The sequence below is a fragment of the Glycine soja genome, chromosome 16 (assembly GCF_004193775.1).
Source record: "Glycine soja cultivar W05 chromosome 16, ASM419377v2, whole genome shotgun sequence".
Taxonomy (NCBI): domain Eukaryota; kingdom Viridiplantae; phylum Streptophyta; class Magnoliopsida; order Fabales; family Fabaceae; genus Glycine; species Glycine soja.
Window position 1 is genome coordinate 4,047,993 of NC_041017.1, and position 25,171 is coordinate 4,073,163.

The 25,171-nt window shown below is 34.3% G+C and overlaps 3 protein-coding genes across 3 annotated transcripts; all 3 read right to left on the minus strand.

Annotated features, from left to right (window-relative positions):
- Positions 1–5,635: 5,635 nt before the first annotated feature.
- LOC114390752 (pentatricopeptide repeat-containing protein At5g15010, mitochondrial-like) lies at positions 5,636–8,362 on the minus strand. Its single transcript, XM_028351630.1, has 2 exons — positions 6,045–8,362; positions 5,636–5,946 (listed from the first exon to the last, which is right to left on the minus strand). The coding sequence occupies exon 1, from the start codon at positions 7,899–7,901 to the stop codon at positions 6,063–6,065; it is 1,839 nt and encodes a 612-aa protein (XP_028207431.1). The 5' UTR covers positions 7,902–8,362; the 3' UTR covers positions 5,636–5,946; positions 6,045–6,062.
- A 1,310-nt stretch (positions 8,363–9,672) lies between these two features.
- LOC114390753 (apyrase 2-like) lies at positions 9,673–15,295 on the minus strand. The gene is made up of 9 exons (XM_028351631.1): positions 14,545–15,295; positions 14,236–14,364; positions 13,906–13,962; positions 13,720–13,812; positions 11,210–11,415; positions 10,931–11,022; positions 10,533–10,750; positions 10,243–10,432; positions 9,673–10,142 (listed from the first exon to the last, which is right to left on the minus strand). The coding sequence occupies exons 1-9, from the start codon at positions 14,854–14,856 to the stop codon at positions 10,030–10,032; spliced, it is 1,410 nt and encodes a 469-aa protein (XP_028207432.1). The 5' UTR covers positions 14,857–15,295; the 3' UTR covers positions 9,673–10,029.
- Positions 15,296–17,817: 2,522 nt separating this feature from the next.
- On the minus strand, positions 17,818–23,995 carry LOC114391002 (aquaporin SIP1-2-like). Its single transcript, XM_028351983.1, has 3 exons — positions 23,407–23,995; positions 22,217–22,489; positions 17,818–18,227 (listed from the first exon to the last, which is right to left on the minus strand). Exons 1-3 carry the CDS (start codon positions 23,719–23,721, stop codon positions 18,069–18,071), a joined length of 747 nt encoding a protein of 248 aa, XP_028207784.1. The 5' UTR covers positions 23,722–23,995; the 3' UTR covers positions 17,818–18,068.
- Between the last annotated feature and the right edge of the window lie 1,176 nt (positions 23,996–25,171).

Genomic DNA, 25,171 nt, shown 5'->3' on the forward strand with positions numbered 1-25,171 from the left:
AGTATGCATTTATTATTAATTTAAAATTAACATACTTGATAGTTGATACTACTTCTCGCCTAATTTGTTCAAATTGACCACTAATGCTAATGATGCATAGCAATAATACATTTTATTTGATTAGTTGAAGGAAAAAATAATAATGTTTTAGATTTTCTTTTCAACTTATCTTCTTAATTATTTTTTTTTCTGTCCTTCTACAACGGAGTTTAATTGTTGATATTTTTTATAAAAAAAATAACTGTTGAATGTTATTGCAAACACAATCACACCATTAATGTAGGTTAATTAGAAACATTTCATTTTAAAGAGGAATCCTAAAATCACTTTCTTTAACACTCTTTGTCTGTCTGCTAGTCTTTTAGTCTTTTTGTGATTGTTTAGAAGTTATTAAAAATTATCCATTTTGATAGATTTTATTTTTTAAATTTATATTAAATGAGAAATAAAATCTATCAAAAATTGATAATTTATAATAAATATTAACTAATTACATAAATAATTATGTAAAAAAGTGTCAAAAAGGGATCACGCAAGAATTCCTCTACTAGTTAAATAGTTAATTAACAAACATATATGATATATTACGTGCTGCACGACAAAAGGGGATCAATAATAAAAAATAAAAAAAGACATCTAATGATCTAAAGTAGTACTTTTCTTTTTATTTGATAATATAAATGATTAATAAAGGGTCTTTGGTTTATATAAATTAAAAAAGACAATCATAGCAAATCCATCCTTTTTCTACATGCAATGAATAACTGGGCCAAAAAAACTGCCAATATTTTTTACATGGCTCCAAATGGCCGATCACTCTTGCACAGATAGCAAATATTGTGACAACTTTATTCCTTCAAAATATAAGCACCCACGAATTTCTCTTCACACTTATTTTCAAACTATAATTTTCATTTTATACTATGCAATATAAATATTTATTTTTATATAATACTCATTAATAATAAACAACTACTTTAAATATATAAACTATATTTTAATAAAGGTTTATCATCTTTTTAGTCCCAAAATTCTCATGAATTTTTGTTTTTAGCTCATAATCTAAATTTTAACCGGTCAAAGTCTATGAACTTTTATTCGTTACCACTCTTAGTCCATGTTGTCTAGTAAAATCGATAATTGATGAGTCTGAGAAAGCAATCATAAGTAAATTTTTTTTGTAAATTGTGTTTATAATTCTTTATTTGTTCATAATAGTTGATGATACTAGTTGACAAAGAATCAAAAATATAAAAAATATAATTTATATAAAAACTACACGTTATTTTTTCATCAGAAGTTTTTATGCCGTGATTAATCATTAGACTATCAATGACAATGTCATATCATTTAATGGTTACTTGACGGTTAAAAAATCAAGAACTTTAACTAATTAAAATTTAGATAATAGGAAAAAAAGAAAAAAATTGAAAAAGTTAAGGAATAAAAACATAATAAATCTTTATAATAAAAATTCAAAATAAATACTTGGATAAATGAAGACTGAATTTTGACTCAACAAATTGCACATGATCAACGCAAGAGCCAAGTGGGGTGCCACATAATTGAGTGTGAAGTCAGTTTCACCTCATCCAAGCACGTCAAATTATGCATAAACCAAGTTACCAAGTAATGACAAACGCGTCATTATGGTTCTAATTAAGGCAATTAGAAGTGTGGGGATCCAATTCGTACAGAGGCCAAACTTGGTAGACAAACTCACAAAAGTACAAAGTAGCCATTTTTCTAAGTGACCAGATAGATAAGCCAGGAAAAGGGTATTTGAGTTGGCAAGAGTAGTGCCTAAAATTAAAAATCTAGAAGTAATATTTTCATTTAAAACACTGTTATTAAACTCACAAGATAGTACAGTACAACCATACAAGTTTCAAGCAAATTCCATATCTATTTGACTAACACTCAGTATTAAATATTAATTGGATTCAATTAATGGTTCAAAACTAATTTTATCAAAATCATTTATATTCAACTTTAACACAAATATACCCTTGATCCTTAATTACACTCAGGCTCATTTGACTGTCCAGTCAAAATAGAAAATACAGAGTTTCAAGTCAAAAAGATAAGGTAAATTTAATGTATAGTGTTCATCAATTGATAAGTGTACAAATTTGTTCAAATAGTAAATTAAAATGATAAGATTGAGTATCGTGTCCGCAAGAAAATTTCTTGTACTCAAATGACACATATTTAGTTTGTAAACAATTTATAGTTGGATATAAATGAAAGTCAGCAATTAATTCATGTCGCACAATAAACTATAACATTTTTTCGAGTTAAAACTGAATAATAGAATTAAACACCAAGTTTAACAAACGAAGGCAAATACCAAGTTGATTATGTGAGAGAGCATCCTACTAAAACCTCTCTTGACATAATAGTGAAAGTTTTTCTCTATTCAATATTATCCTAATATTAATTGCACCCATGAATTTATTCCAACCATGATTCCTCACATGAAAGAGTCTAACCCTTCTAGTCTCATTCTTGATTCCTCAAAGAAATCAACTAAGCTAGCAACATGACGAATGGGATGCAAACCATACTAAATTACTTCACACTATTCCTAGAAATGAAGAATTTTACCTGCTCTACCATGTTCTAAGGATTAACCGCATTTTCCAACACTTAAATCCTAACAAAGCATATAAATGGATGGTCAAACCACATACATGAAAATAACCACATATAAAAGCAAAGACACTAGCAATAATATTAAATAGATAGTTAGAGTTTTTACATCAAGAATACTCAGTGAAAAACTCTCCAACAATGAAATGTTTAGCCCTCCATTAACATGGAGATCGAATTTACTACAAGTGGAAAAAGCAAGGAAAATGGATGGTGTGATGTGTAAAAATGAGGAAATGGGGGGCTAGTGAATGCCTTCTTCAGCCTAGGTTCTAGGGTTACTGTTTCATTCTCTGCAAAAATGTCCCCTCTTCCCTCCTTTCTATTTGCTTTAAAGCCTCTTGGGTTTCACAATCCACGAATACGCGCTAAATGTGCTGGTTGCGCTAAGCTTGAGTAAGTGGTTGGGCGCTAATCGAGCTGGCTACGCACTGGGTGCGAGAACTTGATGGCTGCAGATTCTAGGGTTTCTTTTTCGCACTGGACGGATGCAATCCGTTAAGCGGCTACACTCGCTAAGCGAGATATGCGCGCTAAGCGCGAGCCTTCAGGCTTCACCTCCTAACTTTCCTTGCTTGATATCTGCAAAAATTCAAATTAAAACAATATAAACTATCATATCAAAACCTCCACTGTGTAAAACTCATAGGAAGTCAACTTTTTAATCATTTACACAAAAAGAAGTAGTAAAAATGGAGACACATTGCTAATTTTCATCTACTCTTTAATGCATTTTGTACTCCTAAATATCAATTATCATATAGTAAGCCTATTAGTGAGCTAAATCATCAAAGTGAGTTAGTTGGGTTGAATTTGTGGTTCAAGGTTTAGGTTCGACTTCCATAAAGAATATAGATGATATTGTCTATAATGATAGAAAAAATAAAAAACTTTTGAAAGATTTTATCCAATTGAAATTTAAAAAATGAATGGAATAAACTTAAGAATTCAAGTAATACCCCTTACAAGTTAGAGCCTGGTATATGTCTAACATAACCAATTTGGTGAATGGTGATGAACACTAGTCATGACATCTAATGGATCAGGTGATAATCTATTTCAAGGTGTTTAGTTTGTTTGTGAAAATTTGGATTTGTATTAGGCATGGCAAGTAAATATGAACGTGTGGGTACTTATCCAACCATGACCCAATCTTTACAAGGAACACTCATTTTGACTTGGTTCAGTTTTACCCAACTTGTAAAATTCGATTCAGGTTTGAGTATGTAACCCCTCCTTTAGCTTCGAACCTACTTGCTGCATAAACACAAACATTAAAATTAAGATTTTATTTTTATACTCTCATTTTTACAATTATTAAAAATATGAATTAATTATTTTAATAGTTAAAATAATTTAAATTATAATAATTATTAAATAAAAGATTAAATTATACATTTAACTAAAAATATAATTATTAATTTTTTATTTTTAAGTTATTTATTATTTATTAATTTATATATATTATTTGAATTAAAATATAATTAATAACATGATATAAGATTTATTAAAAAATGTATAAGTAAATTAAAATTTTAAAAATAGATGTTAAAGTTTTTCATGGATTTTCTTGAATCTGATAAAACACGATATGGATAGGGTTGGGTCTTAAAAATTTAAACAACTCTTTCGCACTCCCTCTCCAGCTCTATCAGTGTATTACATCATTGACAGTAGACATAACAATGGGGCATGGTGGAACAGGGGTGTATATTGTCTCCCAAATTCCCAACCTGGACTCCCCAACATGTTCTCATACCCATACCCGATACTCGACGGGTTAAAATTTATTATCTTATCCTCTTACCCATTGGGTATTGGGTATTCCCGACCCCCCGTACCCGATTCAAATTAAAAAAATAATTTTTTTTGTAAAGAAAATATTAAAAATTTGATTTTAGAAAAAATAAATTAATTGTTAAACATTTATTTTTAACTACTTATATATCAATAAATTTATTATAGTGCATGTATCTACAAAAATCGTTAAGAAAATAATATTAAATCATATTAAAAATTTTAAAATAAAATTAACTAGTAATAAAAATTATAGGCCTTTTGATTAGATTATGCAAAAATTCTACAAATTTTAAGTGGCAGGTGGCTCTAGGGTTGAGATCGGGACGGATGTAGTAATCTCATACCTGTACCCGACTTTTGGTTATTGGGGAAAATCCGAATCTCAGTTAACTCGGGTATTATTCGTCAAAGCTGAGACGGATTCGGACGGATACAAATTTTCTTGTCATGTCTAATTGACAAACCATGCTTCTAGCGGACATTGCATATTTCATTCCAAATATTTGCAAGCCGACCCATCCAACAGCAGATTTCCCTCCATATAGAGGTTTAACAGAAAAATGTTAATTCACGTTACCCGGATTCAAATAACCATTATGAAAAATTTTAAATACAAAAGTTGTTTAGATAGCAATGGCATTACTATTATACTCTTATATACTGCAGTGTCCAAAACAAAAAATACACAAAAAGGGCATCAAAATGACCCTTGCCTCCATGGTGTTTTATGTAATCATATTATCCAGCTAACCTAATCGACAATCGCGGACACCCTTTTAAGACCTGGTATGGGGTACAGGTATAAGTTAAAGTTCAAGCAAAGAAGTCTGAGTCATCAGTCCCAGGATCAAATAGTCTCCAGAATCTCGATGCTACCAGAATTATGGTTCATGCAAAACAGCATATTAGCAGGGACTCTAACAACCCAAAGACCAAACGGGCTAACTAAGAAAAACCAGATGTCATACTAGATCTTAAGTCCCAGGACCAAATGAAAATAAAAGATGCTCCATTATGCATTGCAGCATAAAAAAACTTATGGATGCCCAACTCAAGGTGAATAGTTAGAATTTCATGCAGTTTCATAGATAAGGTAATTAATTTCTTCCGTCAATGTATGTTACCTTCATATGTGTTTTAATTTTACTTCTAGAGTAGATTCTATAATAATAACACTGCAAGCAACTATCAATTCACATTTTTCTCTGCAATCAAAGTGATAACAGCAGTGGTTTGAATTTCTAGATCCACTTGTCAAGATACATATACAAGCACCTGCCCGAGTTCAGCTCCAGTATTACAACATTCACCAAGGTGAACCGGTAGTAAAGGAGCAATGACATTTAGATCACCATAAATTTTAACTCAAAAGTCTCCAATCCTAACAGTTAACAAACTAAGGTTGTTTACTAATTGCACTAACCTTGCAGCTCTTGCTTACGATAAAGGAAGTTGAAGTCTGGCTATAAACCAAGAAAAGAGTATGCCATCCACCTGTTTGGGGTATACACAATTAAATTTGAAAATATGCTGACCAACAAGCGTCATTTTCTTCATAAATAAAGTATTAAAGTGTCATTAGACATTTAGACCTCTTATCAAATAAGGATTTACTGCTCCCAGAAAGAAAAACCCCGTTCTCTTGTTACTCTTCTGGTCTCAGGTTCACGAAGAAAGGCTTTTTTCCTGTCAAATTTACTCGGTATGCCCTTTACTTTCTTTTTAAGAGTATCATTTTCCAGTTGACTTGGTTCTAAATCTTTCTCCTGACCCTCTGTAGCCTGTTTCCCGGAAACCCATGCTTGAAGCATTTCTTCTGTCTTCGGTTCAGGTAGGAAGCCTTTCTCTTGCATCTCTGCATAATATCTTTGTGCTTCCTCTAGCTTTCCGTTTAGAAACAGCCCATGAATCAGCACTATATATGAACTACGATCATGGCTTATTTCATCTTCCCTCATTGCATCCCATATCTTAAATACATCATCAAGCTGGCACCAGCGGCAAAACTTTCTTATCAACATTATATAAGTCTCAATGGTTGGGTAGCACCGCAGCTCTTTCATTTTGTCCAAGAGCTCAAATACTTCTTCCTTGGTCCGCAATATACGGAAGAAAGCATGAAAAGTTTGAATTGTTGGGGAGAGGTGCCGTTTCAACATCTCATCAAAAAGTTGTTTAGCTTCATCAACTTTGTGGGCTTTGCAAAGAGGCTTGATCAGGGAGTTGTAAGTCACAACATCTGGAGTAACATCATTGCCTTCCATTGTTCCAATGAGATTGACAGCTTCTTTCACAAGCCTGCCCTTTGCTAGGGCATAAATGACAGCATTATAAACCTTCCTATCTGGAGTAATCTTCCTTTTCTTCATCTCATCAAACATCCTGAGCACCTTGTAAAGTTTAGAAGATTTTGAATAGCAAGATATGATACTTCCATAGGAGACAACATCGTGTTGGATTCTTCTCTTTATCATCTCATGCCATATTCTTTCTGCATGACTAGTGCTAACAATCAAATTACACCATCCATTCAGAATGATGTTAAAGCTTTTGGTGTCTAACGGGAATACATCTTTGTTGCAGAACAGTAAGTACTCAGCATCTTGCACATTCTTATACCGACAAAGGGCAGAAAGAAGGCTATGAAATTCCTCTAGCCCAACTCGAAAGTTAAACCGTTTATAAGCATAGAAGGTATTGATAGCCCTTGCAACATCATGTACAGCACAGTATTTCCTTATCATAATCAACAGTGTTTGCGGAGTGACAAGAGATAGACCATTTCTACCTCCTCTCATTTCCTCAATCAAGTTCCAAGCAGTATCAAACTTCCTCATTTTGCCAAGGATGGAGATCATAGAATGGTACTCGCGAACCGAATGAGCATACCCCGGTTGCTTGCCAGCCCACAAGAAAAAAGTGAAAGCTGCTTCCCAATCATTACGAGTTCTCGAAAGGACCTCCACAACCAGCTCGGGTGATAGAACAATACTGCAATGCTCAAGCTTCTGCTTAATTTGAGATGGTCCAGAACCCACTTCATGCATTATAGCCAAAATGGTTTTAACATCTTTGGCAAGACCATCATCCCTTAAATGTAACTGACTACAATGGGTATCATTCTTATCTTTATTGTTGTCGTGATCATCATCATCCTCATCCCCATCCCCATCCCCATCATCATCATCGTCACCCAAGGCCCCATGTGCAGGGGCATCAGTTGAAGCCCCAAGGCTTCTGGTTGAAGATGAAGTAGAAAAAGGCTTGACTGAGAAACCAAACTTTTGTGGTGCTAAAAAAGTTTCAGACTTAAAAGGGTCAAAGAAATTGAAAGTAGCACCCATAAGGGGCTTCTTTACTATATGACAATGATTAACAGCGATTGAGTTATGGCTGATGCGAGATAGCACAACAGAGAAAAGAGGTAAGTTAGATCTGATTCTGATCATGATTGGCAAATAAGCAATTCACACTTCAGTCTCTCGAAATTGGAAAGGGCGCCAAAATAAGAAAACAAAAATTTATGAGGTTCTTAAACGTTGAGCGAAAGGTGTTTGTGAAAATGGCTAAAAGAAACTCAAAGCGAAGGTGACTTGTAAATCAAAAGCAGTATACCGTACCGAATGTTTGAGAGAAAGGAACTTCCCACCTACAGAGAGGGAACTGGGGAGAAAGACTACCGTACCGAATCTCCGTTAGACGCTCTAAATGATCACTGTTGGGTCATACCGTTGAGAAGTTCTTCGTGTTAACGTCTACGGAAATGTTATTTACATCATTTTTTTACTCTTCACACCCCCTATTTATTTTGGACTTTTTAAATGTCAAAGATTAAAAAGTGAATTGAGATGAAAGTTTTAAATTAAAATTGTGGATTTCATCTCATTTTATTGCTATTTTCTTTTTCTTTTTCATCCTCGTTCCACTCAAATGAACGGATCTATGGTCCTCTACCCTTCTTTCCTCCCTACAACCCCCCGATATCTCGAACCATCTCATATTTATTTTTCACTTTTCTCAGATATTTCAAAAACTAGTTTCAACAATGAAATGTAAGATTTACTTTATGGAAAATTAAACCTTATCTAAACTAATCTTCAGGAAAATTAAGTTTTGCTAAGTTGAGAATAAAAATTTTACGTTAAGAAATAAAATAACTATTTTTTTTTCTTTTAAAATTGTATTTTCATCTTGCTTAAAGTAGAAGTTAATTCATCAATTTCCTGTCTCACAAAGACCACTGCCTCGCCAACCAAGACTGGCAGTAGCATACCATTCAAGGATTTCGCTAAACCTTTTAAAGTGAACCAATTGGAGTCCATTGCCACCAAAATGAACTCACCCAAGTTGAATCATGGTATAGAGTCATATATCGCAATTGTATATGTCACGGTGTAGACACGAGAAGTTGAAGATATCGAATTCAGAATGATTTGTAAGAGTCGTTGTAATCTGAGAGAGTGATTTTGTATGGAATGAATGTGTTAGTTGCATTCAGTTAGGATCCCCTTATTTATAGTAGTAGAGTCAAGGTCCTAAATGCCACATGTGAGGGTCTTATTGGTTATGGCTTTCGTTGGGAATCCTATTATTCAAGTCGGGTTCTACATCGGTTTAAACTGCCTTTAGGGTCTTTATCTATTAAGTCAGGCCTTCCTGAGACTTCTGACTTGAGATTCCCTCTTTAGGTGTAAAGTCGATATTTACCCCCCCGAAAAGTATCTAAACCATTTACACAACATTGCTTACTCGGATTCATTTTAGGTTGTTTTGTATCAACTCAGCTGGAGTTATTGTTGAGCAGTACTGACACAAGAAATAAATAAGGAGAAAAAGTGTAGGACCGACTTTATCATTTTGTTGGTGTGTATGCGTATTTTGGCTATTTGCTATTGTTTATTTTTGGTACTGTTGTAATACTCTTGTTTTGCATCCTGTGTTAGATATTTTTCAATGAATGAATTGCCATTGATAACAAAAAAATAATTAGAAAAAACATAATAAAAAGGGAAAGGGAAAACAGAATTTGCCTGGAATGCCTGATTTAGATGGATTCAAGAAATACAAACGTTATGCCGTTCTCACACGTCTGTCCTGTGTACTATCAACAACGAATTAGTTTTACGTGTAATATGATAAATTGATAACAACGAAGTTACTAACCCACACTCCTGCAAGCGACAGGCTAGGTCTGGGCCATCAACAAGATGAGAAGTAATAAAGATTAACTATGATCACGAACGAAACCATTAATAGAAACAAAAATGAAATGGTGTTAGTATCACCATTTTGTTCGTCTCTGAAGACAACATATATAGAACATATATAGATGCCCTTAATGAATCGAATGAATCTTCCAAAATCGCAAATTAGATGTTTGTGAATTAATTACATATGAAAAATAATGAAGCTATAATCTCCCATTATTTCTGAATCACAGACCCATATCCAATCTCAGTTCAGCCTGAAAGTTAATCTCTGATCATCATGAATGACAGTATTTCACCACAAAATCCCGGTGATGAAACTCATGTGCCCCTAGATTTCAGACAAATCTAAGCGATAGTCCCAGTAATTTTACGCAGATGACACAGCTTCAATGGCGCTGCCTAGGGGCCATGCTGCCTCAACCAGGGCATCGTCGTATTTAACTTTCTTCACCAATGTAATCTCTTGCCATGGATATATACCTGCCAACAAATTGAAGCAATGAGTGCAGGAAGATAACACCATAACTCAGACTTTGTAGAAACATCATTATAGCTATTCCAACATTGAAATTAAACCTACCAAACCCATCAACGAGTAGTGTATACTGGTATATAAGATCCATGCAAAGATAGGGAAGGTTCCCCTCATCAACACGAGGAAAAGTGGATTTGGCATTCTCAAGTTTTGTTTGGCATGCTTGCTTAGCTGCATCCTCAAAATCTGCAGGACGAACTATCGCGACTGGCAAGTTTGGATCAGCAAAACCAGCCTATGAATAAATAGTATGATTAGAACGGCAATGCGGTAGCATTCCAAGCAATGGCTATAAACACTCGCTCCAAGGTTGAATAAAATAAAATAGTAAATACCTCAGCAGCCCGGTCAAAGAAGAAAGAGGCAACAAAAAGGTTCTTCTGTCCATCCCCCCCTCCACCATTCCATATCCCACCAAAAGTACACTTCATATGAGTACATGTCGACTCATTAACTTTGAGAGCCCTAAGAGCAACACTTTTGCATTCATTTAAGCTTGCACCAGAAGAGCCGGATGAAGCCTTAAACGACTTTCCTCCATAGTTGTAGGATCCTAAGAAAAAAAATTAAAAAAAAAGTAGCTACTTAACAGAATTATAAGGCAGGAAGAAAAAGAATATTAAAAAAAATTCAAAGCTCTTTTTCCTTGTGGACCAATGAAAGGTTAAGAAAAGAGCCAAAATGTAACTTAGCATCAAAATAGCATTAGGCAGACAGAAAGGAGTATATTTACCATCATAGCCAGATATGACACAAGGGTTTTCAGCATCATCAGAAATCTTTAAAATCTCTGCACGAGCAGCTAGTAAACCATAGTGCAAGTAACTGAAAGAAAGATGTAAAAATCTATCAGACAATGAAAAATAGTATTCCAGAATATCTGTGAACATAGAATAGGAAATGAAAAAGACTACAAAGTGGAAGTACCGAAGTACACAGGTCCATGAGTAATGCTCCTAGAGGCTGAAAAAGATGACAAATCAAAATGACATAACAAGAGTAAGTAGAAAACCTGTGAACATAGAGATAGTATTTCCTTCCCCTCAGGAACATCTCCTTGAGATATGGATCCCCACCATCTACTACTTTTGGAGCCATGGCAGCATCTGTCTCTGAGATGGCATAAGCCATTTGAACAGATCCACCTCCAAGATCAACAACCCCAACAGTCTTTGAATAATCCTTTCCCAAGTTTCCCAATAGATAGTTGATAGTAACCTAAAACATTTCGCGAGATAAGAAAGGATCCTGTGTCAGTTCTTTAGAGGAAATTTGTCAGAATGAACCATAATTTGAAATATCAAATTTTTTTTGCATTAGGATAGAATTATAAACAAATCTTTTGAATCTAACAATTAGAAACAAGAACCAAGTCCACATGTCTTTTGTTCTTCAGAATTCAGATCATACATATTTTAGAACTCTGATAAAACAATAATGTCCATCCCCAATTTAAAACTTATAAATCTTTATAATATTGTCCATCTCCATCCTAATTCCCTATTTCAAAACGTTTATAGTACTGGATATCACTATGTTAAAACTATTACACGGAAGAAATTACCAGTGAGATGGCATCATGGACAGACCTAAGTGTAGTAGTGAGGGGACAATGTCCTTTACTAGATTTCAAAATTTTTGTAATACTACTACTAGATTTCAAAATTTTTGTAATACTACTATAGTATTAGATTAACATTTAAGCTTCATTTGTCTTTGAATATGCTCCGTATCAGTTTTATTATTATTTTTCTCATATAAAGTAAGAGATAATGAGATATTATCTTGCCCCCACCACCCAAAATTTCCAAGTCCGTCAGTAGATGTTACTAACCATCCTTCCTAGAATACTACTTGTAAAAAACTGTTTCATTAGGAATATAGTACATTCTTAGAATAGTAATTATAAAGAAAATTGAAGATATATGAAATATTATATTGATATGGACTTTAGACTGCACGTTTTTCAGTAGTAAAATATGCATGCTCCTTTATTCTATTAAATTACAAATTCAGAAAACAGGGCCGAGGAGGTCATACCAAGTTCAATAAGTTAAGCTTTCCACCCAACAATACAGGATGCACAAATTCAAAAGAAAGTTCAACTATAATGATATGAGAAGAGTTTGAATGCAAGTGGGTTGAAATTTTCTCTGGTGAAGAAGTAAATTTTATATACTTCTTACAAGAAATTGGTAACTGAATTTTTTAAATAAACTTTATAATTGCATGTTGAATAAGACATTCCAGGAGAGCTTGCAATACATATAAATCAACAAGCTATATCATCGATTTTCAACCAATTAACAAAGAGCATATTCTCAAGATCATGTCATGAAGCAGGGTTATAGAAATTCAAGCTTCACTAAATTGCCACAAAAATTGCAAAATGAGTAATCCTCCACACCCATATTTTCCATTAATTTCCCCGAGGCAATAAAACAAAAGCAATTGTAGTCCAATTGAAACTTAGACATAAAAGTATAAAACTAGAGTTGCAAGACAATTGGTCTGCCCTTTTTATGAAATATACAGAGTTTCAGAAATACAGCACATCATAAAATTTTCCAGCTTTATTTTTTGAAAATATGGAAACACTGTAAGCAAGAGCTATCAAAATGACTTAAATATCATCTTAGTTGTACTGTTTGTTTATTGCTTCAATTTGGTCTCAAATAGCTGACATGCCATATTTATTAACAGCTTTCTTCAGACTAAAATAGCACTACTAAGCTGGCCAGAGAATATCCTCACTGTACAACAAACAAAATAATACCACTACCAGTATTTGTTGTACATCTACCTGCTTTGTCACCACAGGTTATAACAGCAATTAAATCCCATTGCCCGTCCGGTAAAAAGGTGAATACTTTGTACAATTCATTCTTTCAGAAAACCAGCAATGACTTATGTTATTGGTGAACTTTATTTTCTTTTCTGCTTGTTCTACTTCTAGGAGAACCCCTTGTTCTCCTTCCTTGTTTCAGACTTCTTGATATAGTGTGTAGCAACTCAATAAACTAGGGACATAGAATACCACAAACTTAATAAAGAATAGAAAGATAAAAGAGTAAGAACATGACAGTATACTACTTCTGACTTAGTTTGTCTCAAAAATACCTTTTCATCAACATAAAACTCCACTTAATAGAAGAGAGTTCATTCACAATTGGTCTTTCAAACTCATCTCCAGCCCACTCAACAATAAAGAATAAGAAACCACTGAACCGCCAAACCTCAGTAAACATTACTCAAGTCCCACAATCACCATAAACCATCATGTAATCTAATTAACAATCTGATCTATGTTCGTGAAAGCGAGTCAATTCTCTTATAGTCCCTGTGCACTCAGTTCCACATTTTTACTATATGATCAATTTCAGTAATAGCTGGTTAATTCTCCCAAGTCAGGATGCATTCTAGTCCTGATGTGTAAATAATAAAATGCATAAAGGCCATAGGCAACCCCCTAAGAAAATGAAAAGCCGTAGCCAATAACAACATTAAGTTTATAAATCATACCCATTGATAAGCACCTTCTTGTGTTCCATCCAGCACCGTAACTGCATCACTCTCAGATTTAAGGCTACTCCTATCCTTAAGCAAATCCCTTACCTTAAATTAATGAAATTCAAAGAAACAAAATGTTAAAACAAAACAAATTGCGCATAGCTGCTAAAACCATTGAAATAGAGACACAGTAGTCACCGCTTGCAAAATCCTATCCGAAGCATCCCCTTCCAAAGCCCTCAAACCCGCAGTTGCCTGCAATACCACACAAATTCAATTCAAGTTCCCTTCATATAAAACCCAAACGTCAATTTAACACACACACCGATTCAATGTATATTTGGATGTCAATTAAAGAAGTTCAGAAATACTCTTAAAGCAACAAACTCTTCCTTTTTCATGTTGTGCATTGAAATTCGGGAATGTGTATTAGAAAAGAAAATTCTCAAATCCCAACTTTTATCTAAATAAACATAGGCTTGGCAGAATATAAATTTAAGAAGAAAAAAAAGAAAGAAAAACACCCACCCCAACTCGAACCGGTGTCTTGGATCGCAATTCACGAGGAACAACACTCTCCGCTTCCTCCAAAAGCGAAACCAAAGATTCCGCTGCCTGTTTCGGATTCTTAGCGAACGCACTCAAACCTGGTTTTTTCTGCAAAATGCAAACCAACACTATAAGACCAAAAACACAAGCAAATAACAGCAATAACCAGGGTTCAATTTGCGACCCAATGAGGCTTCAATTTCGCGTGAATCCAAAAGCTTTTACGTTGCGATCGTAACCTCAGTTAGAATAATAGTAATAGTAATAATAATAATATTTTGATTTGACCTGGACAAAAAGTTCGAGATCTTTGCCAATGTGAACGAGATCTAGGTTGTGATCGAAATGGAAGACGTGGACGCGACTGCCGGAGCTGCCGGCGTCGAAGATGACGGCGTAGGAGCCGACGGATTTCTTTTCGGGGGACATTTTCCGGTTAACGAGGGCGTAGTCTCCGACGGACTCGTTGGAGGTGCTGGACGGCATGACGTAGAGGACGAATGTGATGAGGAGGAGCGGGATCGCGACGACGAGCAGTGTCCCGCGAAACCGGTAGATCTTGTCGGCGAGGGACTCCTGGCGGCCGGGGCGCTTCAGCATTTTGCTGGACTCGAACTCCGGCGAGTGCTGGTCGGCGGCGTGCGAGGGCGGAGAGTTGCTGCTGCCGTCGAAGAGCTCGGCGGAGGACGGCGATCGGTACCGGATCTGACCGTTGGAGGCAGCGGCGGTGGCGGGCGGAGGCTCCAGCTCGGTGTCTTGGGATTGATTCTCAACTAAACTAATGGAAGAAGAAGACAAAAACGATGACGATGGATCCGAAACGACGGGGACGCGAAAACGGCGTGATGGTGTCCTTCGTATGGGAAAATGCACGTTGCCTGCGTCTCAGACACTGAGGTCTCTCTCGCGTGTAGTGAAGGAAGGAAAGGTTACTGAGTTTGCCTTCTTCGCCCTCCGAGTCGGACTCGGTCTTTAGAGGAAGAGAAATACCGAGTCGTTCTGTTTCTGAATCTCTCCGCGTTGTCCCTCTCGTGTGTGTATATTAAGTATTTAAGTATTATTAATTAAGTGTAAAATCTAAACGGTTACGTGTCATATACGGTCTGGTGGAAGAAAATGAAAATGCTACGAAAGAATGAACTCTTTTTCACTTTACTTTATATTACGGGCTAGTGTTGTGTGCACCAAACTAGGGCTAAATGTGGAAACGTAAGTTTGGTTTCACATTAAATTTAATTTTATGTTGGAGTAGAATTTAAACTTAATTTTGAATTGGCTTAAAATAATTTTGAGTAACTTATATGTTATATTTAAAATTTTATATTAAATTATACTCTAACTTAATTTTATAAAAATAATATTCAAACATAAATAACATCAGTTTGAAATAAATTTTAACCAAAATAAATTTTATAAAATCAGTTCGATTTAAATTAATTTTATCAACCCTCTTTTGTACTTAAGCGCACTTAGAATTTGAATATACATGGGAAAAAAAAAATAGAAAAATAGTGAGAAGGAGTTGTCTACATACAACGCAATGTGTCATGATAAATGGGTGCATGATGATAAACTGATAAGCGAATAACGTTTGTAGATATGAATTATGAAGTATAAATGAAGTTTTAAAACTTTACCTAACTTGTGGGGCAAAAAACTGCTCTAGACCTAAGCTCAGATTTGGATTCAGATCTGAGCCAACAACACAAAATTATGTTATCAGCAAATAATTAGGCCATAAAGTATTATTATTCCAAAATTCTCAACATTAGTATTGGATTTGGATCTTATGCATTTAATGTCAATGCTTTTTGTTTTCTTGGTCAACTAATCGAACAAATGGACTATTGGTTAAAATGCATGGATCAGTAATATATGTTAAGCAAATTCAGAAAATTATAATTTTGTAAATTTATACTTTAAATAATTAGGAAAATTTTATCATATTCTTCAAAAAAAAAATTAAACAAATTTTCAACATACTAATTTACTTGGAAACTCATAAGGCATCAAATCACTCATTAATTTGATTGGGTGGGACACTCGTTCGCTCAACTGGTCAAATTACACCAATTTTGTATTTCCAATCTAACAACCTGTTCAAAATGTTTATCATCAGTTGATCAGACCAGTTCAATTAGTTATACCAACTCAATTTTGATAATATTATTTTAATATATTGGTATGTCCCAAATGCAATTTAAAGTGATATTATATTTCGGATAAAGTAAGTTTAATGTACAAAATATGATACATGTTTCTTATTTTCGTTAAACAAAAAATTTGGTCAGCCAACAAAACAAATATATCCATAATCGATACCAGAGTACCAAAACCAAGATACTAGTGGGTGTCAACTAGAATAAGACTTGATATTCCATAATACAGACAAGCAGTTAGTGAGTGTCACATAGTAGGCACCAGAATATTTTCAAATTTTTAAGGGATGAAAACAAATAAACAAAAATTAATATAAAGACTAAAAGCAAAACTCGCTCATTTTAGTGACTAAATATTTAAGCTTTTTTTATCATTATAATCTCTTGTTTTAAGGCAAACCTTGATCAAACGATATGGTTACTACCTTGGCAACTTTTTTTTTTGAGAGGAACTACCTTGGCAACCTAGACGTCTTATTTAATGGGATTATAATGTCTGAAGAGTTACCTTGGTAGATAAATACTAGTGTATGGTGTCTGGAGAGGGTAAAAGACTATAATGTGGAAGTTATTAAATAATATATATTGTTATTATATTGCTTGTTACATTTATATTTCATTTTATCTCTTGTAACTCAGACTTTGCATATTCATTGTATATTGTATAAAGTTGAACCTCTTCATTTTTTCTTTACACTTTTTTTCCTTTCTTCTCCCTATGCAATCTAATGCATGTTCATTTGAATTTACATTTTTTACTGAAGTTATAATTACTACCTTGGAAACCACGTCAATTATACTTGCAAACATAGAAGTTATAATTACTAGCTTCTCAGTAAACATGAAAAACCACATTTAGGATGAGAATCCAAACATTCTCTTAGTTTAGTTCACCTTAATCCATCTTCATAATTAAGAAAAGAAACAAAAAATTATTATGTTGAAATCAATCCACGTTTATTGACCCAAACAGAATTGGACTTTTGCCAGAAAGGAATAATATCAAGGGTGTTGCTAGGTGCACCCAACATTTTTAAAAAATACCAAAACTGTCCTTGCATTTTTTTCGCATTTATGATAGATGTGTATGAGGGTGATTCGTAAATCGTACGGATCAACTTGATCCGTAAGGTTGATACGGATCAAGTTGATCCGTATGTTGATATTAAGCATACAGATCAACTTAATCCGTAAAAGGCTTACAGATCAAGTTGATTCGTAAGGCTTCTACCGATCAAGTTGATCCATAAAAGGCTTACGGATCAAGTTGATCCGTAAACCTTTTACGAATCAACTTAAAAGACTTACGGATCAAGAGTATTTTCATCATTTCATCTTAAATGCTGGGTGCACCTAGCAACACCCTAATATCAATGTGAATCAAATCAGTATCCAATCTAGATACTAGAATTCTACATTCTTTTTTCTAAGCGGATACCAATTTATGGGCCAAACATAACCCATTAATTTAAAACCAACATTTTCACATCTGATTTTGCACGGAACATGTTTAATTATAAGTTGAAAGGTTGAGTTCAGAAACAGAAGAGAGAATGAAGAAGAAAGTATATAAAGTAAGAAAAAAAAAAGGTTCTTAATGCAGTAGCATGGCGTTTAACAATTGACCAGAAGAACCAAATCTACTATCCCTCTTCATGCTTTCTTCTGTTTAACTTCTGGTGGTGATGGTGGTGGAAAGACAGCGCGGAACAGCCAAGCAGCCAATATTGCTCCGGCGAAGGGGCAAATCCAGTATACATAGAATTGGTCCCATGTGTTGTGCCAGTTGTTTATGTATGCCCAGCCAAAAGCCTGCAGGGACAATAACACATCACAAAGTTATTCATTGGAATCTCTAAGTCTAGACCCTAATCAAACTGATATTAACATCAGAAGATTCAAAAACATGAGAAGATATATATAAAATACAGGAACTTCAAAGGAATAATTAATAGGAACATCAAAGAAATAAGTTACAATTCAATGAGCAACACCAAATTCTGATTTTAAGACAACTGTTTGGAGTCAAACTATGGAAAAGTTCACCTTGACTACTTCATGTTAAGCCAATGATTTGCTTCTCCATTATTTATATCTGTACTAGAAACTGTACCTGTAACTAGGTCGTACCTTGGGGAAAGGAAACCTAGTTCAAATACATTCAAGTGTGAAGTATATGCTATCTTTCTAGGTTCAACGAGATATATGTAGGGTTATACTGTAACTGCCCGATTTAATTCCCTCGGGGAAGGGGTTTATCTTATCATGATGTAACCGCTTCTCCAAGATCCCCGGGAATGACTTGTAAACTTCCCATTTACATAGGGGCCAAGGAACTTGAGCGACATGGGTGGCGGGTCATGCATTTGGTAACCCTAGTGTCTTGGTCAGGTGCCAAAGGTTCAGGGCTACAAACACCCCGACCGATAGGGATCGAGGGGTACAAAAACAATATGAAAGATGGCGAGACATATCATTTAAGGAGATTCATACGAACCATGACTCACTTTGACTTTCTTTTTCAACACTCAATTTGCTGAAATTTCATGTTGGCACCACTAATATAGAGAGTAGGTCAATATTATTTAGTGCAGCCAGCATTACATTTCACACAGTAATAGAGAGTATTAAAAAAGGAGTGTCAAAGAGTGTTACTAGCATCTCTTTATGTTCCAAATATGACTAGCTGAAATGTAGCATGGCGGATACATAATCAAGATTCTAGTTCACACACATTATGTTGACTCAAAATTTAGAAAAACCAAATGCAATTTCCATGTTGTCCTTGAAAAGACAATAAGCAATCTAATTTGGCTGAATATTTGCATAACTTAATGACTATTTTATTTAACATAGATCAACGTCTAATCTTTTTGTTGAGAGGAGGTATGTGGTCCAGTTTCAAGTGCAGATCAACCATAACAATCATACTCATTAAATGATATAAGCTCATGATATTGTAAGGAAGCTGTAGATGCTGAGCAACCAATAAACGCAGCTAAAAAAAATGAATGGAATAATTCAGCAAGAGGCATCTAATAAAGATAATAAAAAAGTAAGAACAATAACTGATACCACTGTGCACACAGGCAGGAAAAGAAAAGGATCTTGAGACTTAGTCTTGATAGTTTTATCAACAAGAGCAAATCTCATTTGTATCTACTTATAGCATAAAATGGCCAGCAGATTTCAAACCCATGATCTCGTCCTCTTTCACTTTAGAAGAGTTCAATTAGGAGCCAAGCTATAATGGATGAGAAAGTCACATTAGTGATAAACTATAATGGAGGAGGAAATGCGATAGGAATAAAGGTTCTCACATTATCACCAGAGAAATACTGCAATCATGTAAGAAATATATGAAATATAGAATGATGACACAAATTGAGAAATGGTTCAAAAATTTTCCAGAAGGTCAAAGAGTGTAAAACTGTTGGTCATGGAAGAAGATATTTAAGAATGATGGAAAGGTTATTTTACAAGTTAATGAAGGAAATGCAACTTTAATGGACTTAATTTGATTAAAATTACATTGGACGACCAAAATTATATATCTATCACAGAATTCAGGAATTTGAGGTAAAAGAAACACTAAAGGGTAAAGAGGATGGACACTGAAAAAGTTGCTGGACTAGATAAGGTATCTATTTAAGTATGGAATTGCCAAGAGGACAAAGGTATAAATAAGCTCACGAAGTTGTTTAACAAGATAATAAGGTCTAAGAAAAGGGCACATACAGAACTGTACTAACTACAAAGGGATTAAGACTACTAGCCATACTATGAAACTACAGGAGAAAGTAACAAATTGGAGATAAAGATAAGAGATTCGCATTTCAGAGAACCAATTTGATTGTATGCTTGGCAGGTAACCCATGGAAATAACATACCTTTCGCAATGCACGGTTTGACAGAGAGGTGTCGACGTAAACAAAAAGATCTACACATGGTTTTCATTGCCCTAAAAATGGCCTATGACAAGGTTATAAGAAGTAATGCGGAGGGACCAAGAGAAGAGGGGAGTTCGTGTTCCTTATATTAGGACATAAAAAGATTCATATAACAGGACAAGAATGGCCACAAAGGATTTCCTTGTAACTATAGATTCACAAGGGTTAACTACCCATATCTTTTTACCTTGATTATGATGTTCTTACTCGACATATCCAAGAGCCAGTGCCTCAATGCATGCCTTTAGCAAAAGATATAGTTCTAGGGGGAGATTCAAGAGAAGAAATAAATGGTACGCTACTGTTCTGAAGGGAAACTTTGGAATCATACATTATTTCTGTTTGAGCACAAGTAAAACAGATTATATGGAATGCAAGCTAGCACTGCCTTGAAGGCGAATATTGGTGATTATACCATACTACATGTCACCAGTTTAGGTATCTTAAATCTATCATACAAAGCAATGGAGAATTAGAGGGAGATATAAATCATATGATTCTATAGATTTGGATTGGCAGGAATGCAGCTGAGAGCTCTGTGCCAGATGGTTTGCATCGAAGAGAGAAAAGACCAATGAGAGTAGTGCATGATTTAGTCTGCAAAGGAGTGAGAGTGGGAAAATAGGGTTTGTGTTCTGATGAAATAAAAGGGGGTGAATTTCTAAGACTGCCCCTCTTAAACAGCACCTGAGCACAAAACAACCTCACTCAAGGAGCCAAAAAAGGGGTTTTTTATTCGGCTGCAATGGTAGCTGATATAGCAGCTGCAGTTCTTGCCTCTCAAGCCATAACAGTGAGCTACAATGCTCAATGCAATGAGCTTCCTTAGAGCAGCCCATTGTCGCGATGCCGCTATAGTGGTGCTATAGCGTGCAACTGACGACTATGAGGATGATTATAGTTCTTTGGCTCATAATATTCAGCCATATTATAAATTTGCATTTGATACATTATTTAACACAGAGTTTGACATATTTGGCACATAAAAAGAAAACATAAATACAAAGAGAAACAGGAGGAATAGAAGAGAAAACAATTACTTTTCTGTTTTCTATCAATTTCCATTATGTCTCACTCTTTTGTGCAGATAATCTTCACAACAATTACCATAAACTTTATTATTGAACTTTGTCTTAATACAGGAATGTTGAGAAATATAAAAAAAAATAAAAAATGTCACATTGGAGAGCAAGATAAAAAGTAATATAATTAGTATATAATATCAGTAGCATTATCTTCTGTAACTTCTTGGTTTTTATTTATAGAACACCAAAAGTGTAGGAACTATGCAGACATTCAACAGGATTTGACACCATTAAATAACATAATAACAATGGGACAGAGAGACAGGAAAGGATGGCTGCAGCATACATATGATCAACATATTCAATAGTTGAATAAAGCTACAAAACAAAGCATATTTCTCATAATCAAAGGCCAGGAACAAAAGTTAAATTCCAGAATGCTTAGAAGAACAACAATTCCTAGGCAGAAATTATTAAAAACGATTTAACTGAAAAAGAAGACAAGAAATGATGATAATTGAGTAAACCTCGTATTAGTCCTTGAAATTGTAAAAGTCAAGCATTTTAGCACCTGAGATTTTAAAAACCATGTCATTCACTTTAGTCCTATAGTATTTGGTACAAAGCGACAACAGAAAATAAAGTAGAAACGGACTAAAAATGACTTTTAAAGTCTCGTGTACTAAAATGTCTAACCCATGCAATCTCGACATCTAACGTATTTCAAATCACCCTAGTGGCAATGCAAAAGATAAATGCAAGAAACGCATACAATTCATGCACGAAAAAACAAAATGGCAAATGCTAAAAAAAGCTAATCACTCACGTTGGCAGGATTCATGGCTGGCCCAGTGTAGGCAGATCCAACCATGACCAAAACTACAGTTGCCGTGGCCAGCAACCAAGTCTTCAACAAGTCACTACGAGGGCCCTTGAGGAAGATGAGGAGAACGACAAAGGTAATCACAAAAGTCAACACCCCTTCAGCGACAGCCCCAGTGTGCAAATCCACTTTCAAAGAAGGCCCCCCAATCATGTGCCTGTACTTTGCAGGAATCACTTCCATAATTGCCAGTGCACCGCCCGCAGCACCAGCTGCCTGTTCACAACTCAACCATCCATCAAATATTCCTTGCACAATTCATATCAGAATAAAACTTTGAAGCATTTCCTTAGGCATTTTCGGTGCTGTTTTTCTGTCAAAATCAAAGTTTAACCTCTATAACCTATATACTGATCCTTCAATCCAAATCCTTATCACTAAAATGAAAATTCAATTCTAATGAGAAAGAATAACACTAACTGTATGATTGGTACTATTCTCCCATCAAAATTGAAAAATTTTGCTTCAATAACTCATGTTGAAACTCTAATGCAAATCCTTGTTAGGCAGACTACTAAAATAAAACTTCAATTCTGATCAGAAAACAAAACTAATGGTATGTTTGAATATGAGGAAAAAAAATAAAGAGAAAAGAAAAGCCAAATAACATGTATTGTGTTGTTTAATTAGAGAGAAAGTGAAAAGAAAAAAAAATAATTCAAAAAACAAAAATTCAAGGGCATGTTTACTGTTGTTTAATTGATTACATTCCCTGTTTTCACTTTGAATTTACAAAGTTACTACTTTATTTTCAAAGATTTGTACAAGAAACAATGTTGATAACAAGATATCAGTTTTGTAAAATAAAAGTGAAAACAAAAAATGAAAACAAGGAATGAACACCAAAGTAAAGGGCCCCAAAATTTTCTCTCTTTTCACATTCTCTCCAATTCAAATTTCAAAATTTCCTTTCTGTCCACCCAAACCAGACACGGCATAAAACACAACCTGTATCTAAGTTTTATCTACTCATCCACCCACCACGACATCCTCAAAAGATCAAAAAGAAAAAAAGAAGGCAAAAAAGACAGCAAAAAAGTTTATTTAAAAGCAACACAAAACAGAGAAAACAGAAAGAGAGAAAAAGAGAAAAACCCTTTTGGACACAAAAAGGGAAGAAGCAACGAAAGAACCTGCGCAGGGAAACGAAGCGCCATTGAGAAGAGAGTATCCGAACCAAGACCAACGGCATAGAAGGAAGCGGTGCCGGTGGGGTTGAAGCTGGCCCCACCAAGAACATTGCCAATGATGGTGAAAAGAAAAACGAGAACAAAAACGAGGGTGGTGGTGACAAGAAAAGAAGGGTAAGGGAACCCGTTGTAGGTTATGTGTTGAAGGTTAAGTGCATTGGTTATGTACCCTGAAGCAATTCCCAACACAGAGGAACAGAACACCCACATGAAAGTCAACACCGCGTCTCCAATCGCTGCTTTTATAGCACCAACCATTTCTTTTCCTTCAAAGTTTCACCCTTTTGAAGAATTGGAGAAGTTGTGGCTCTCACACTCAAGTCTCTATCTCTGATGATGCCACCAAAATGCAGAGCAGAGAGAGAAACAGAGGAGGAAAAAAACTAAAAAGGGTTTTGTTCGAATGAACGAGTGAGGGAGGTGAGAATTAAGAAAGAATGGATCTTAGGTGTGAAGAGAATCGGAGTGATGACTCACCTAATCAGAGGTAGGTGCAGTCCAACATGGAGTGTGCGTAAGCAAATAAGCTCACACACCCAACCAAAACAACCTGCGATAACAGGTCACAAACCCCGGCTTTGGCTTTGTTGTTGTTCTTTGTCTTAAAAAACAAATTCAAATAAAAAAACAATTAATGATTATAATTGTTATTTGATGCTTTCTAAAATCTCATGTCGTTTGTCAAATATCAATTTCGCCTCCACTCCTTCTAGAAAATAATCTGTATTTTTAATTGAGTTTAATGGGGGCAGCTGTATTAGAATCAACACATGTTAGTTAGGACCTAGGAGTTCAAAGTTCAATAAATTAATCTCTTAAAAAAACATTTATTTTCCAATTTTACAAACTCATGATGAGTTTCGTCAACAGACAAGTAAATTTTGTTGTTCATTTTTAATAAGGGTGTCAACTTTCCATTATTCAATTTATATATTTAATTGGAAATAATATTTTAATAATTAATTATTATAAACAATTTTCTTAAATATTTTGTTAAGAAAATTGATAAGATTAAAATTAAACCCCAATGGATTATAATACGAATATGAACCATTCATTTCACATATAAGACATTCGTGACTTGAAGGTCCTAATTATAATGATCTCAATTGTCATTATCATATTCAACAATTTCTCAAATTATTTCACTCATCATTGGAGAAACATTTCACCAAAGTTATTGACTATGTAATTTTATAATTTCTTTATCAATATCTCAATCAAATCAATCATAATAAAAGTCACACTAATTAAGTAATTATACTTTAATAGAATACACTCTTTCTCTCTTAAAAAGAATACAGTTTTTCTCTTTAACTTATATAATACTAAAGTGTCACCTGAAAGATAAAATGAATCAAATTTATTTCACAAGTTTAAAATTAGTCATAAGTCAATTTGTAAAAATAATTCATTTAATTTCACCAAAAATTAATTTTAATTTATAAGAAGAATTGAATTTATTTTATGTCATTATTTTTTCCTGTAGTTTTCTTTAAGAAATTTAATTTATTCAAACAAAACCTAAATGGCTAAATATCCATTTAATAAATAATTAATTAAGTTATTTATTCAAACACACTTTTAATAAATAAATAGAATAATTGGATACGGTGATAAAGGAATTTAAGTTACCGCTCTCATTTAAAAGTAAAAAAATAAATAAACAAATAATATTAAATGATATGAAATTTTAATTTTAAACTAA